This window comes from Callorhinus ursinus, unplaced genomic scaffold (assembly GCF_003265705.2).
Source record: "Callorhinus ursinus isolate GAN/ISIS: 27379988/994484 unplaced genomic scaffold, GSC_fseal_2.0 scaffold28, whole genome shotgun sequence".
Taxonomy (NCBI): Eukaryota; Metazoa; Chordata; class Mammalia; order Carnivora; family Otariidae; genus Callorhinus; species Callorhinus ursinus.
Window position 1 is genome coordinate 14995551 of NW_027397090.1, and position 17329 is coordinate 15012879.

Consider the following 17329-nt stretch of genomic DNA (forward strand, 5'->3'; position numbering starts at 1 on the left):
GTTGTAAGACAGTTATTAGAAAGCAGTCATCAGGGCGCCTGAGTGGCTCAGTTGGTTAAGCGACTGCCTTCGGCTCAGGTCATGACCCTGGAGTCCTGGGATCGAGTCCCGCATCGGGCTCCCCACTCAGCGGGGAGTCGGCTTCTCCCTCGGACCCTCCCCTCCTCATGCTCTCTATCTCATTTTCTCTCTCAAACAAATAAATAAAATCTTAAAAAAATTTAGAAAGCAGTCATCAATTCAGAAGCCAGGGAGACATCGGGGATGGGGTGGGCCCCGTGGAATACCGAAGACAAAGTAACACCCACAGTTCCAAATTTAATTTTATTGTAGTACACTAATACTCATGTATGCCTGGTAACCTAGTGATAATTCATTAGTAGTTTTCAAGTTTTAGAAAGCACATAATACTAACATTCAAATAAGGCATTACAGAAAGTTTTGTACAGAATTAAATGTGTCCTATAATCCTTCTTAAAAGCCTTGGTCCATTCTGAAAGATCAACATTAAATTTTTAAAAATCAAAAGAAAAGAACTTTTTTCCCCACAAAATACATAAAGAACCACTTGCTGGCGTTTATATTTTAAGTGCCAGGGATACCACGGGCCAGGCGTTCAAAGGCACTCACCAGCAGCTTGCACGAGGACTTGTTGCACTGGGGTTAGCACCGAGGAAGAGTGAATAGGCCAGTGAAGACGTAGCTGGGTCGCTGCTCCGCCTGTCCTCGCCCTACTCTTCCTACCAGGCCACAGGATGGGAGCTCGCGTCCCTGCTGCCCCACCAAGAAAGCAGATCATCTTCACTTTTAAATGGCTACTCAGCGTCCACACACACAGGCAGAGGTCTCTCCCTGCCAGAGGACGGGGTCCACTGCTTTGATTAGGAATAAAGAACTCCTTCAGCAAACTCAGTTACTTTCCTGGTCCTTTTCAACCTTTCACGTAAATCCTTTTAACTGCTACTTATTTGATTAGTTTACTAATTATGATTGTTGCGTGTGTCAGGGGAATTCTCCCCAAGCATACCTGATCCATTTCTACTTCCTGACGACCAAGTATGCTTACTTTACTTAGGGCCATAGGTTTTCTTTTCTTTTTGGACTTTGTTACTCATCACAGCAGACCTTACATAGTGATCAAAAAGAGAAACTGGCAAGTAGATCCTAAAGCACATATTTCTTAACCTGAGTATTTTCCTATATGCGGATTTAACACAATTTTATAGCAGACTGAAAATTCTGAGTAAACTGAAGGTCTGTTTTACACAATAAATACAGTATATACGGCTAAGCTTATAAGTTTCTTAGTGTAAAGGCAGCAGTGAATTTGCACCCTGAAACTAATCTGCATATCTAGTTGCTTGTTTTCTAGAATTTGATAGACGTAGTTTCTCACAAAACCATGTAGCACAAGCACTGACAGTGCCGGTTTTTTTGGCAAGAGTCTACACACATTTCTCTAATGAGATACTTTACCAAGTGACATGGAATTTTTTCTTTTTAGCTTTTCCAGAAAAATTAGAAAATTTTTATCAACCAATGTTTTCTCTGAACAAAAGTTATATTACTACCAACTGCTCTTTTAATTATGCTTTAGAACATTTTTCAAAAGTTAAGATATCTGATTGTTTTTTAATTGCACACCCATAGAAGATACCTGGGTAAAACCCACTTAGACAAAAAGATGAATCTTTGTATCGGACTCATTTGACACATCCTTAGTTTCCAGAATAAAATCTGTAGAAGTGAAACGACTATAACTGTCGAAGAATTCATTCATGCCAGTCTCAGAACAAGGAGCTTCTAAACGCACAGGCGAGGAGTCTCTGCTCATCTCACTGGTTATATGCACTTTTCCTCATGGAGTAACTGATGCTTTCTGGTTTATTTGTGGAACTTTTGTTTGTAGGAAAGCATAGACATAGGGCCAGATCTTGTCGGTTTCTGTTCCAGAGAAGGTTTCCAATACCCCCTTTTTCCTAAAGATGACAAAAAAACAAACAACAAACAAACAAAACTACAGGTCTGACTCTTCCTGATGAGCTTTTTCAAAGTGATTTTTTTTTTTCTGGGAGAAACTTTATTCAAATCTTGGGTCATATTAGAATATTTCCAAAATCAAACAGAGTATCAGTCAAATGTTTAACTAGACAGACAAGGCAAAGTGTCAAAAACAAAACAAAAAATCTGAAGGCGTTACTCTTAACAGAGCCATCCCCCCTACATAGCATCATATCATATACTTGTCATAAACCTGTAAGTTTTTTTTTAAGATTTTATTTATTTGACAGAGAGAGAGGCACTGAGAGAGGGAACACAAGCAGGGGGAGTGGGAGAGGGAGAAGGAGGCTTCCCGCGGAGCAGGGAGCCCGATGTGGGGCTCGATCCCAGGACCCCGGGATCATGACCTGAGCTGAAGGCAGATGCTTAACGACTGAGCCACCCAGGAACCCCTATAATTTTCTACTTTAATTTAAACACTATATTCAAAAGAAACAAATAGGGTTTGGTTTTTTAATTTGAGTCATGTGTTAGCAAATTGTTTAGCAAAATAAATCCTAACTGATAAGGAACGTAACACATTTAGAGGGAGAAGAAAGATCCTAGATCCATATATACAGCAACACCACTATAAATACACAGCATAGTCACCCTGAGATCTATTTTGTTTTCAATGCATATCAAAGTTTTCAAAAATGATAGCTTCTTGTGATTACATGCTCTTGATTTGCTCAAATGCTCTGTCGGTCTGGGTGAGATGTTTAAGAGCAGGTTCTGACTGACTGGCCACATCTGTGGATCCATGTTAAATCACTATCACTTCCAGATCCCTTTTCTTCAGGTGTAGTATGATCTGATGACATGAAGTGAAGATCTTTTCCCCCTGGTTGGAATATGGCCTCAAATGGACTCTTAACCAATTTGGGTATGCCATTCCAGACATTCTCAGAGTTCACTACATACCATTTGAAAGATTCCACACCCTTGTGCCTCCTTCAGCGAAGATTCACATTTAGACCATGTGTCTTTTTTTTTTCTTTAAAGATTTTATTTATTTGAAAGAGACACAGCGAGAGAGGGAACACAAGTGGGGGGAGCAGGAGAGGGAGAAGCAGGCTTCCCGCGGAGAAGGGAGCCCGACATGGGGCTTGATCCCAGGACCCTAGGATCACGACCTGAGCTGAAGGCAGACGCTTAACGACTGAGCCACCCAGGCGCCCCTAGACCATGTGTTTCTTAGACTTGACCACACAACACATTTGGAACCAACAGTACATCTTTTCAGAGTGTAGGTTTTCTCTGGTTGAGCTGAGACATGATATTGTAAAGTATTATGGTGCTTCCTTCCAGCTCTGGATTCTTCTTCAGAGAACAAAGTCAATGATGAAATGGCATCTCTGTTTTTATACTCTATAAATTCTTCTTTATAATATATTCATTTATTTTTATTATATATATGAGTATATATATATATATTCATTTCAATCTGCATGTTGGGATCACGATTCTTACCGTGTAGATGCAATGGTAACCTATACTGGTTCTTGAAACATTCCACATAACGACTTTTTTGTGTCTTCAGCACTCAAAGTGATACTTAACAAAAGATGATGTGAGGCACGCCTGGCTGGCTCAGTGGGTGTACTCTTAATCTCAGGGTCCTGAGTTCAAACTCCACGTGGGGGGCGGGGGAGGAGAGTTTTTTTAAAAAATGATGTGGATTGGGGCACCTGGGTGGCTCAGTCGTTAAGCGTCTGCCTTCGGCTCAGGTCATGATCCCAGGGTCCTGGGATCGAGCCCCGCATCGGGCTCCCTGCTCCGCGGGAAGCCTGCTTCTCCCTCTCCCACTCCCCCTGCTTGTGTTCCCTCTCTCGCTGTGTCTCTCTCTGTCAAATAAATAAAATCTTTAAAAAAATTTTTTAAAAATTAAAAATGATGTGGATTTAGGGGTCTCAGTAAGTATGGTCTGTGATCAGGAGAGAAAGCCATTGGCTTGGCATTGGTAAACCTAAATTTTAGTTGCATTTGTGTCCTATGGCTTACGGAAATGGTCACTTGAAAAACAGGAGCACTTAGCATGTGCTCAGTGTTTTAAATATAATAGTTCACGTAATCCTTTCTAAAGCTCAGATTCCTTATTTTTCTGATAAAACTGTGTGTTAGAAGTAAAGTAACAGCCCAGATCTCCAAACTGGTAAGAAGTAGGCTTGCAAACATGGGGCCCATCAGACACCCTTGGCTTTCTTTGTCTGCTTACCCACTTGGCAAAACCACTTCCTAATATTTGATGTTTCCTGCTTTTTGCTTAGGTTTATTTTTTCCTCTTTTGAATTTGGGGGAAATGGTAATAAAAACTGTTTTTCTGGTGTTTCCTGTTGTTTCTCCAGTTTTCCCCAGGCAGATTGGCATGGGTTGCCACCACCTGAGCTGCCAATGTCTCTCTACCCCTGGGGGTAAGATGGTGAGCAGGAGCAGGTGACCAGGGCTGCTTTTCAGAACACACACACTCCCTCCAGAGATTCTGGCATTCCTCCTCCTCCAACTCACACAAAGTGTCTTAAAGTCTGCCTAAGAGCACCCGAGGAACTCAGGTTTCTTTCTAAAAACAGAATCAGTCCTCCCTCTGCAGCCTTTCACTTGATTATCAGAGGCTTCCCTGAAGACAAAAGCATTCCTCTATGATACCTTACAAATTTGCCAGAGTTAAGACTAACTTTAGGTAACTCCTACTCTTGGGGCGCCTGGGTGGCTCAGTGGGTTAAGCGTCTGCCTTTGGCTCAGGTCATGATCCCGGGGTCCTCAGATCGAGCCCCATGTCGGGCTCCCTGCTCAGCGGGGAGTCTGCTTCTCCCTCTGCCCCTCCCCCTGCTTGTGCGCACGCTCTCGCTCTCGCTCTCTCTCTCTCTCTCGCTGTTTCTCATATAAAAAAATAAAATCTCTGGGGAAAAAAAAAGTTTTCAAATCAAGCCAGTGTCACAATTGAGTTCATTACTGAGGGCACAAGTGCAGGCACCTCATAGAATCCTGAAGCCGTCCCTTGGATGGACATTTGTCATTTTAATTTCTATGAAATAAACCCAGCCTCACCTATAGGTCCTCTGGGGTAAGAACATTGTGCTGTTTGTTAACACAAACCTAATGACTCTGTAAATGTCCCGCTGCTGAGTTTTAAAAAACAACACAACTGTCAGTATTGTAAAATAACAATACTGATTACCACTGAAATTGTTGCAAATACCACTTTCAGTTTTGGGTTAAGTCCAGCCCTAGCGCTATGTGCAGGAGTTTCGAAGGAAAAGCTTCAATTGATGGCAAGAGGGAGCAAAAGCCAGAAGCCTGGAAAGACTAGGGTATCTCCTGGGGATGCCTGGGTGGCTCAGTAGGTTAAGTGTCTGCCTTCAGCTCAGGGTCCTGGGATCGAGTCCCGCATCGGGCTCCCTGCTCAGTGGGGAGCCTGCTTCTCCCTCTGCCTCTGCCCTTCCCTCCCCCTGCTCATGCTCTTTCTTTCTCTCAAATAAATAAAATCTTAAAAAAAAAGCGACTAGGATAGACTAGGGTATCTCCTAAGATGGGACCCAGATCATACACTTCCTCTCCGCAGCCTTCCCAACTCCCCTCCCCACTTCTGGACAGAAGTAACCCCTGTTTCCGCTGCACGAGGTGGTCACCTTTATGAATAGCCTTGCAGTGTTCTCAGCCCAGCAACAATGTGCTCTCCCTTCTGGTTACTTTTTGAGTGATTAACAAAACCTCATTTGGGAAATAACACCTCCACCAAACTCAGTCTGTGACATTTGGGTGGAACTCTCCCCACTCCCCAGCTTCCAGAATGGACGTGATCAGAGTGAATGGGTGCCGACTCCAGGACTGTTCCTGGCAAAGGGGCCCTCTTTTCTACTCTAGCTGAACTGGTAAGAGACAAGCAGGGATGCTGGGGGGCTCACACAGGGACAGCCCACCTGAGACTGAAGCCAGCACGGAAAAGGAGCTGAGCGTGACTGAGGCCTAGGACGCTGTCTGAAAACCTGGATCCAGGATCTACCTTTGGACTTTGTAGTTAGAAGAAATTCCCCTTTGCTGAAGCTGGTGCAAATGAGGTTCCTGACTGATAGAAGCACATATCCCATAGTATGGCAACAATGATTTACCCAGCGCTCTGCCTCACCCACATAGAGCAGGTGCAGTTTCTTGGGGCCTGGCCCTGACCCACGAGGACCGGTGTCAGCAGAGTAAATAAAAAGAGCAACTACCACTGAGTGATTTATTGGTGTCGGGGCTGTGGTAAGCCTCTCTGTGAATTCTTTCAATCCCCTTTACAGCCCTATACAGTAGGTACTATTTAATACTGCTCTGACTTAACACATGACGAATCTGTGGCACAAAGGTTGAATGAAGACCGTGCCCAGGGCCACATACATAGCTGGTCACCTGCAGAGCCAAGCTCATTACACAAACCACAAAGTTACAGTACTAGCCACTGGAGAAAGTGAATTGCCAACTCCCTTGTAATTTCACCCTCCAGAAAGTACTACCCTAGAACCGTTTGGAGACTATGGCTTCAGGGGTCACTGCATGCATACCCCATTACTCCACCACCAGTAGGAGCCAACGATGATACAGTGTTCACTGTGCCCCAGACATACTTCTAGAAGTCACTCCTAGTAACGCACTCTTTTGACCCTGTATTCTTACCCCCAGTTAAGCAAGAGGTTAAGAGCAAGTTAATCAACAATGAGCTAGGATTTGAACTCAGGCAGTCAGGATCCAGAATCTGCTCCAACCACAGCACTGGGCTGTCTTGACAATCACTGTTCAGTCAGTGTTACGAAGGCAAAGGGGATGCAGTCACTCCATGAGCAGACGGAAAGACTGAGTAAGCAGATGGCACTGCGTCAAATATTTATTCAGCATAGTTCCCATATTTGTTGCGGCATATGAACTCCCTAACGAGCACACAAGACTGTGTTCAGATATAAGCTTTTAAAGACTATTGGCCAAACAAATGATCTGAGGGTAGGTTGCCATCTGAGGCTTCTAAACATCCTCTAACGGCACGGGTGGTGGGCATTATCAGACCTTCCTCCCCAGCACCCACGGCTGCCCTCCCTCTACCTGATGGCAGACTTTGGGAGGACTCCCCGCTCCAGGGGGTAACCAACCAGCCTATTCCCTCCCAACCAGGAGCTGGTTCCAGAACGGGCAGTAACCTAGGCCTGAAACAGTTAGTGCAAGGCATTCTCTGACCACAGTGGTTGTTCACGTTGGTGCCCCCTTTGTGACATGTGGGGCTTTTCACTTGGGGGAAAGCTGATCACTCATCTCTCCACGAAAAAGGATGCCCCACCTGTTCCTGGAAACTGCGTGCAACTACGCCAGGAGTCTACGGACACAGCCAACGCAGAGCTGAAAGAATGGCAAGACTCTGATCAAACCTAGTCGTGACTGAAGCCCAACCTACCTTCTGGAAGTGTCTGTTATGCAAGCAAATACACTTCCTGTACTGTTTAAACCAATTTGAATCGGATCTTCTGGTATTTCGCATTTCAGCTGTACAGCATGGATAATCGAAAATTGACTTAGTACTTCATCATTTAGAGAAGTTCTGAGAAGCGACATACTCACTGGTAATATTCCAGGACCGGCTGTGTTTGGACTTCATAAGCCTTCAGCCTCTTGACAACGGTCTCTGGCTTGTCATCATCACGCTGAATGAGAGGCTCCCCGGTCAGGTCATCAATGCCCTAAACGGGAGTTACAAGAGGCTGAGATCAAACATCTCATCTTTGAAGCATATTTTTATGAGCAGTTAAGTGATTTTTAGACATCTCTATGCAAGCACCAAGCACAAAAGCGTGCTTTTAAGTAAACAGAATCAAATCCAAACACAGATCATTGCAACGCAGAGCCCTGAGACCCCAGAGTCATCTCCAGTATCAGTCCTTAGAGTTAAAAGCCTTCCTAAAAGCAGCCTCTCAATAATTGCATATATATACAAAATGACTCAGCGATAGCCTGGGAATCCCAATGGTAACCCCTAAATAAGCCACAGCGGTCACTAATCCTTCTTACCCCAAGTCCTCACACACGCCCCGGCACAGAGTAAGAAATCCGTAAATGGTTCTGAATGAGTAACAAACCCCCTTCGTTCCTGCGGATTCCTTTACCGACAAGCTAAGTGCACTGGACCCGTCCACCGCACCTCATGACCTGAGAGCATTCCCTCAGGAGCAGGCGTCCTAACACTTACATCTGGGCGGGCAAGAGAGTCAGAGACCGTCTGTGCCACCACAACAACTCACCACAGCTTTGGGGGGGTTGAATTCGATGTTGTAGACTCGGCCGCTGGCTGGATGAATCCAACGAGCAGTGAGACGCTGCTTAATGACCTCAAAGGGCACGTTCAGATTAATCACTGTGTCTATCTGATAAGCTCTATCCAGGGCTTCTGCCTGTGGAAGTGTCCTTGGAAAACCTTTACAAATTAAAAAAAAAAAAAAAAAGAATAAAGGAAGGTTGGGAGAGGGGAAGAAGGAAGAGAATTAATGATGAACAATCTGAACAAAAGCAGTAATACCAGGAAGGCTGATCACAGCTCTAAGGCAACTGTGATGGTTGGTTAATTCTATGCGTCAACTTGACTGGACCCATGGGGCTCCTGGATGCTGGTCAAACATTATTTGGGGTGTGTCTGTGAGGCTGTTTTTGGGTGACAGTGACATTTAAATCAGGAGACTGAGTAAAGCAGATTGTTCTCCCTGATGTGGGTGGGCCTCCCCTAATCCACGGAAGGCCTGGATAGACTGGAAGGGCTGACCCTCCCCCCAATAAGGGGGAGTTCCTCCTGCCTGATGACCCTGGAGCTGAGACGCCCGCTTTTTCCTGCCTCGGACTCAAACGGAAAGAAGTCAGCTCCTCTTGGGTCTCAAGCCTGCTGGCCTTCAGACTGGAGCCTAACCACCCATTGGTTCTCCTGGGTCTTCACCCTGAATATCTCGGGACCTGTCAGCCCCCATCATCCTGTGAGCCAATTCCTTAAAATAAACATCGGTGTTTCTTCAAAAACTAAAAATCAACCTTTCCTCAAGGTTCCCGCCACACTTCTGGCTGGAGAAAGTTTACAACTGATTGCAAATTACTTTCCACCCTTCCTTCCCCCCCCTCATAAAATAGTCTAAAAGGAGGGTGAAGGAACGAGTCACATCTGAAGGGAGCATAGGAACTGTGCAGTCCACTTCTGTCTTTCTCCTCAGATGAAGAAGCAGGTCCAGAGAAGATGACTGGCTCAAGGCCTCGGGGTGGTGAATGGCAGCACTCAGCGCGCCCCACCCCCCGAGGACCCCACACCAGATGTGTGTCAGTAGCCACGAAATGCTCATTCTCTGTCCACGCTCATCATTCTGGACAGCTGAAATGCTCTAACACCACTTACCATCCAATAGCCAGCTATACTGGGTGAGGTTTCTTAGCTCATGAAGGGCCAGCCGAGTCATGACATCATCTGGGATGAGCTTCCCTTGGTCAATGAAAGTCTTGGCTAACACACCAATTTCTACAGCAGAGGAGGGAGGGAAAAACCCATCAGTGAGCGTATTTGCTTTATCCCATTCCAGGCCCCTAGGAAACCACTAGCCTAGAGAGGACCTCCGGATAGCACCGTCATACGAAAATGTGCACTGTCAACTTTTGTGATAAAAACAGAAGTTACAAAATGATCTATACATATTTCAAATTCTCCGTTACATAAAATATATAAATGCAAATGTATAGATAGAAAAAATAATAGAAAGCTACTGACACCATGTTAACAGCAGTCATCTCTGTGATATAAGTGATTTTTTAATATATCTGCACTGTTCTGTATTTTGCAAATTTTCTATCAGAAAAAAACATACAGAATACTAGAAATTATCTTTTTTAAGTAAGAACTTGAAGTAGTCATTATTTATAAGTGGCTCAGTGTAAGTGCTTGCTATCATGTTACTGTACAGATTCTTCTAATCCTTTCAATAAAATAACCTGCTATAAAGGTGCACATACTTAGTATGTGTGTGCACCTCTCTGTCGCTTTGACCAGGCTCTGACCACTGCTCTGGGGAAGCAGAAGTCAGCCTCATCACCAGTGTTTGGGGGAAAAAAATGTAAAAACTTGCACTGCTTCAAGGCTGAGTTCCTAAAACGGGGATTGGCCCCTTCGCTCACCTCTCTTCAGACCAAGTCCTCATGTAAGCCCTCAACTAATGACATCAAACGGAATGAGAGGATGGGGCTCATTTTAAAAGTTCTTAATTTCATCAGTATTAGAATAGCATTAAGAAAAGATCATTTGATCTTGCCACTTCTGCTCAACATTGTATCAGAGATTCTAGCCAGGACACTTAGTCCAGAAAAAGAAATTAAAGGCATCCAGAAAGGAAGAAGTAAAACTATCTCTATATGCAGATGAGATGATCTTCTATATAGAAAATCCTAAAGAGTCCACTAAAAAAAACTGTTAGAACTAATGAGTTCAGCAAAGTTGCAGGATACAAGATCAATATACAAAAAAATTTAGCCTTGAACAGTCTGAAAATAAAATTAAGAAAACAATTCCATTCACAATTACATCAAAAAAATACAAATAAAAAACTTAGCAGTACATTTTTAAAAAGTGTAAAACGGACCATCTGAAAACTACATTGTTGAAAGAAATTAAAGACCTAACTAAATGGAGAAACATCTCATATTCATGGATTAGAAAAGTTAATATTAAGATGGAAATAGCCTCCAAAAATGACTAACAGATTTAATGCAATCCTATCAAAATCCCAGCTGGTGTCTTTGCAGAAACTGAGAAACTGACCCTAAAAATCATATTGAAATGCAGGGGACCCAGAACAGCTGAAATAATCTTGAAAAAGAACAAAGTTGGAGGACACACACTTTGGATTTCAAAACAGCAATCAAGACTGTGCAGTACTGGGGCGCCTGGGTGGCTCAGATGGTTGAGCGTCTGCCTTCGGCTCAGGTCATGATCCCAGGGTCCTGGGATCGAGTCCCGCATCGGGCTCCCTGCTCCTTGGGAGCCTGCTTCTCTCTCTGCCTCTCTCTCTTTCTCGTGAATAAATAAATAAAATCTTAAAAAAAAAAAAGACTGTGCAGTACTGGCATAAAAATAGACATATAGATTAACAGAACAGAAGTGAGACTCCAGAAATAACCCCTCACTTTTACCATCAGTTGGTTTTCGATGAGGATACCAAGACAATTCCATGGGGGGAAGAACAGTCTTTTCAACAAATGGTGCTGGGACAACTGAATATCCAGACACAAGAGAATAAAGTTAGACCTCTACCTCACACCAAATATAAAAATTAATATCAATCATAGACCTAAAGTTAAGAGCTAAAACTACAAAACTCTTAAAAGAAAACATAGGCATAAATCCTCATGACTATTCATCAGGCAATGGTTTTTTAGACATGAAGCCAAAAGCACAATTAACAAAAGAAAAAATAGATGAAGGTGCTTAAGCATCTGCCTTCGGCTCAGGTAATGGTCCCAGGGTCCTGGGATCGAGCCCCACATCGGGCTCCCTGCTCGGCGGGAAGCCTGCTTCTCCCTCTCCCACTCCCCCTGCTTGTGTTCCCTCTCTCACTGTTTGTGTCTCTGTCAAATAAATAAAATCTTTAAAAAAAAAAAGAGAAAAAATAGATGAACTGGATTCATTAAAATTAAAAACCTTTGTGCTTCAAAGAACACAACAAAAGTGAAAAGACAATCCACTGAATGGAAGAAAATTTTTGTAAATCCTGTATCTGATAAGGAACTTGTATATAGAATATCTAAAGTATTCTTACAACAATAAAAGACGTAATTCTTACACAATGAAAAGACAACCCATTTTTAAAAATGGGAAAAAGATCTGAATACAAAAAGCAGATATACAAGTGGCCAAAAAGCACATGGGAAGATGCTCAACATGACTAGTCATTAAGGAAATAGAAATGGAAACCACAATGAGATACCATTTTACACTCACCAGGATGACTACAATCAAAGAGACAGATAATATCAAGTGTTGACAAGAATGTTGAGAAGTGGAAACCCTCCTCTGTTGCTGGTAGGGTTTTAAATGCTGTAGCCAAACTGGAAAAATACCGTGGCAGTTTTCAAAATGTTAAAAAGAGTTACAATCTTACCTAGCAGTTGCATGCCATGCCAAGGTACACACACACACACACACACACACACACACACATATCCAAGAGAAATTAAAACAGACATCTACACAAAAACTTATACATGAGTGTTCAAAGCAACATTATTCACAATAGCTGAAAAGTGGAAACTCAAATGTCTGCCAAGTGATTAATGGATAAATAAAATGTGATATATCTATACAAAATTATATCATTCGGCCATAAAAAAAAACTGATGTATGTTACAAAGTGTATGAACTTGAAGACAAGTCCACCAACTCATGAATGGATAAATAAAATCTGCTACATCCATTTGAAGTACCACTCAGCAATATAACAGATGGAGAAGCAACACACACTACAACATGGGTGAACCTTGAAAACCTCAGGCTAAGTGCAAGAAGCCAGACACAGAAGACCACATATTGTATGAGTCCGTTTGTCTGAAATGTCCAGATTAGGCAAATCAATAGAGGCAGAAAGTAGATCAGCGTTGCCAGGGGCTCAGATTGGGGGTGGGGTGGGAGGGAGGGGGACAGGAGTGACTAATGGGTATGAGGTCTCTTTGGGGGGTAATGAAAAGGTTCTAAAATTGACTGTGTTAATGGTTGCACAACTCTGTGCATATACTAAAGTCCCTTAAATTGTAAACTTTAGGGGCGCCTGGGTGGCTCAGTCATTAAGCATCTGCCTTCGGCTCAGGTCCTGATCGCAGGGTCCTGGGATCGAGCCCCGCATCGGGCTCCCTGCTCCGCGGGAAGCCCGCTTCTCCCTCTCCCACTCCCCCTGCTTGTGTTCCCTCTCTGGCTATGTCTCTTTCTGTCAAATAAATAAATAAAATCTTAACTTTAAATGGGTAAAATATATGGTATATTAGATCTCAATAAAGCTGTTAAAAATGAGGCAATCCTTATCAAAAGCACTATTATGAAAGGTACAGAACAGTATTACAATTTGCTGTCATTTGTGTAAGAAATAACAGGGGAAGAACAGGTAAACATTTGGTTGTATATACATGAAATAGCTCTAGAAGGATCTTTTCACTAAATGCCCTTTTACATTTTTTGGAATTCCAAACCATGTAAATATATTGCCTCCTATAAATTAGGGCTTGGGGGTTTTTTGCCATTACAAAAATAATTTGCCCTACCATCAAAATCATTCTAATTAGGGGTGCTTATGCTGCACAGGTGGATATGATTAAAGTTTTGTTGGGGAATCTTGGGAGCTGACAGAGACTTTGAAGATTTTCTACTGAGTTCAGTTTCCCCAACATACAGATGAGCACAAAGGACATTCGAAAGGATCAGCCATCTAGTGCAGGGTTCCGTCTTTGAGAAGCGCTAAGCCACAAGGCAGTTTCTCAAACTTTGGGCAATCCCATGGCCACCTCACAATTTCTGCCACAGATGGACTATTACTTACTGCATAACTTTCTTCAAAGCGACCCAGCTTTTCAAATTAATGAATTATCATGTTCATAAAAATAAAGGGTTGGTGTGTTTGTTGCTTTTCAAATATCCTTTGAAATAAATAGATTAAAAAACTGTGTCCACTTAGAATGATCTCTTGACCATCAACACTGCATCAGGGAAAGTGTCTAACTGGTGCTCAAGGAGACCTGGGTGTTCACTCTTGTCTCCCCGTAACTGCTGTTTGTAATTGAGTGAGTTCTGCAACCTCTCCTGCACTCAGATGCTTATCTTTAAGCCAGAGGGCTGGCCTAATGTCTAAGGGTCAGGCTCCAGCCTCTTGACTCCGGGGTCAGGGCTGGCCACCCTTACTCCACATCTGCTCCTGCCAGCAGGTGGCCTCGTGTGTCCAGTGTCCTTGTCACATCCTTTGCGTTGATTTTAAACCTTAGTTAAAAAATACAGCTCCAGGTTACAAAACACAGCACCCTGATGAAATAGTGGTTTGAGAGTAAACTGGTGCCCTCCTTCCCAGCACTATTTGACAGGACCACGTTTATAGAAATTCCACGCTAAGGATTTCATATTGGAAGGAAATGAGCAGAGATGCTGCCAAGTGTTCATGAACAAAGAGGCATAACAGTATTTATTATAGCAAAGAATGGTTAACAATGTAAATGTCCAATGATAGGAAAAGGTTAAAATTAAATATCATTTTCGGGGCGCCTGGATGGCTCAGTGAAGCGTCTGCCTTCAGCTCAGGTCATGATCCTGGGATTGAGTCCCTCATGGGGCTCCCTGCTCAGGGGGGAGTCTACTTCTCTCTCTCTCTCTCTCTCTCTCTCTCTCTCCCTCTGCCTGCCCCTCCCCCGCTTGTGCGCACATGCGCTCTCTCTGTGTCAAATAAATAAAATCTTTAAAAAAAGTATAAATAAAAAAATTAAATATCATTTCTAAGACTGCCTCGTGGTGGGTGGACATGCTCCCAATAAGTGAGAAAAAAGGTATATGAGCAATCATTTAGAATGCAACAATTTTGCAAATACATACAGATGCAACAGAGTAAAAAACAAAGAAAAAAGCACATAAGGCACTAAAGGGTTAACTGTAACTGTTTCCGGGTGGTGGAATTATGCGGATTTTAATTCTCTTTTTTATATTCTCAATGACATGTTTTTCTTCCTTTATAATATACTTTACTTTTAGTATCAAAAAATATGAAACTGTAATTTTTAATAAAAGACTACATCTCTTTTTTGGCTCTGATCCTGTAGGAAATATCCAATCCCACTTAAAAAAAAAAAAAGAGAAGAGAAAAATATTTGAGAATATATTATTCTTAGTCCTGAGATACAGAAGAACATCTGTAATAACAAGCTCCTGACATCTCCCTAAGCTCCATTTTCTGTTTTGTTAAAGAAATGCTGTTTTTAATGACCTTTTAAAGATGAGCAGGCACCTGAGGCAAGCTGGACTTTCTTCTAAGGGATGCTCCCACCCCTGCCTCCCGCCTTCCTTTCTCCACATGGAGCCAGAAAGAGAACAGTGGGCCTGTCCCGGGATGTTAAGGCTAAACAGAACATTGTTTCTTAATTTTGAAAAAAGTTTACTTCATTGGCTTTCAATTTAATTTTTAAAAATGCTTTATGTTTTCACAAATCAATGGAACCCTAACTCGCTGCCGAAAGTGTTCTTTAACCACACAGTGATACCTCACTGCTCAGTTATCTTTCAGAGAATCCCTTATGCATTCCTTATGCCTTCCCACTCTGGATAACCTTACCCCCACCAGGTGCCTGGTTAGAGGCTGTTCACTGTTACCTAACTACTTAAGTATGTTGCATGAAGAGCATTTAGCAAGCAGGCCAAACAATTTAACCTTTTGAAGAAGTGTTAACTGACCACAAAACACTATACACTGTAGTATGTTTCCTAAAAGATCAATGCTAGAAGAGAAAAATAAAAGCAGTCACTTGCCAGACTCCTTGAGACAAACTAAAAACATCGAGGTGGTTCTTTTTTTCACTTACATTCTGAAACAGACAAAAACCCCACCTAGAAACGATCTAGGTTCAGCAAAACAGATACCTATACAAGCATGAACAGAATGAGATGGATTTTTATGTTCTGATGTGGAAAAGTATCCTAGATATAAAGTGAAAACACGCTGGTGCAGAATACATACATAGTATGATTGCATACTGCATAAAGTAAGGGCTAGATACTCGTGTGTCTGTACACAAATACACATTTCTAAAAGGAAACACAAGGTCCTGTTCCCCTGTGAAGAACTGGACTGAGGCAGGGAAGGAGAGAGGGCTTTACTTTTCATTACATGTATTTCTGTCCTTTTTCCGATCCTTTTTTTACCTTGTGCAGGCATTATTTCTAAAATTTTTTAAAAGGAGGCTCAAAATGAGTTCTGTTTTGGAAAATAAAGGTCAACACCTTTGAGGAAAAAAAACCTCATCTTACTGTTGACTTTTTAAAAGTAGCTTTCTTGGGGCCCTGGCTGGCTCAGTCGGTAGAGCATGAGACTCGATCTCGGATCTCCTGGTGGTGAGTTCAAGTCCTACGATGGGTGTAGAAATTACTTTAAGAAAAATATTTTAAAATCTTTTTTAGAAAAATTTTAAAACATAACAGCTTTCTTAAGATATAATTTGCTTAACATAAAATTCATCCATTGTAAAGTATAGAGTTTGTTGACTGGATTTGGTGCTGAGTTATTAGAATTTACATGGTATGAGAAACAAAACAGTCGTTCAGATAACTATGCACAAGAATAGCTTTCCTAAGAAATCTCTGGGGTATCAAAGATCTAAGCCAATTTTGTTATTGCAACGAGCACAAATAGCCGGCCTTCAGATTATGGGAGAAAGGGTGGATCCGGAAAATCCCAGAGTTCAACCAAAAAAAAAAAAAAGGAAGAGCAAACCCTTCAGGTCAAACTTCAGTTCTCCAGGTGGAAGGGCACGTGTTCCTAAGCGAGCAGCAGCGACTGGACCTGGACGTGCTTCTCAAACAAAGCCAAGCAGTTCACTTTAAACTTTGAACTTCGAACTTGTCCTAACTCTCGAGTCTTTTCCCCCAATAACCCGCCCAAAGCTGCCCCGGAGGCTGGAGCTTTCGGGGCGCAATTGCTCAGCTGCCTAAGGTCTCTCCCCTGGGCGGCGGGAGGGGGATGCCGCGTCCGCATCCCTGGACCTGCATCCGGGAACCCGCATCCCAGGACCCGCACCCCCGACCCCGCATCCCGGGGCCCCACTTTCCCCAGATCCGCAACCCCGCCCGCAAATCCCGGCCCCGGCGACGGCGCACCGCCAGCCCTCCGGCTCCGGCTCCCACCTGTGCCCCGAAGCATGTTGTCTCGGAGCAGGTCCCCGCTGGAGAGGTGCTTCAGCGCGAAGTGCTTGGTGATGCGCGACGACACGGTGCCCTTGCCCGAGCCCGGCGCCCCCATGATCACCGCGCGCAGCAGCCGCGCGGACGCCCCCATGGCCGGAGGGAGCCGCCCGGGCGGCGAGCGCTGGGGGCTCCGGCCTGGCCGCGCGCTCGTTCGCCTGCGGGTTGGGGGCTGGCCGGCAGGCTGCGGCGCGCACAGAAGGCGGGCGCGGCGCCCAGGCGCTCCCGGAAGTGAGGCGACGGCCACTGCGGCCGCCCCGCCCGCCCCCGACCGGCTCCAGCGCCTGCCCCGCGGCGACCCGGCGCCCCCGCCCCGCGCCCCGCCCCGCCCGC

General features: G+C 43.8%; 1 protein-coding gene across 9 annotated transcripts in view; it reads right to left on the bottom strand.

Moving 5' to 3' along the window:
* The window catches only part of AK3 (adenylate kinase 3), a 40445-nt gene that overhangs the window by 22372 nt on the left and 744 nt on the right, over window positions 1-17329 (bottom strand). For 3 of the 9 annotated variants that reach the window (XR_012374054.1, XR_012374055.1, XM_073878151.1), the window contains exons 1-4: window positions 16940-17225; window positions 9431-9550; window positions 8301-8473; window positions 7624-7742 (exon numbers count right to left, since the gene is read on the bottom strand). Coding sequence is in view for 7 of the 9 variants with exons in the window: in XM_073878151.1 (XP_073734252.1) it covers window positions 7624-7742; window positions 8301-8473; window positions 9431-9550; window positions 16940-17090 (563 nt within the window). In the remaining 2 variants the exon portion in view is untranslated. Of the gene's footprint in view, window positions 1-310; window positions 1980-5960; window positions 6103-7619; window positions 7743-8300; window positions 8474-9430; window positions 9551-16939; window positions 17226-17329 lie in introns of those variants that run through there. The other 6 variants (XM_073878152.1, XM_025891313.2, XM_025891311.2 and 3 more) reach the window with 5 other exon arrangements.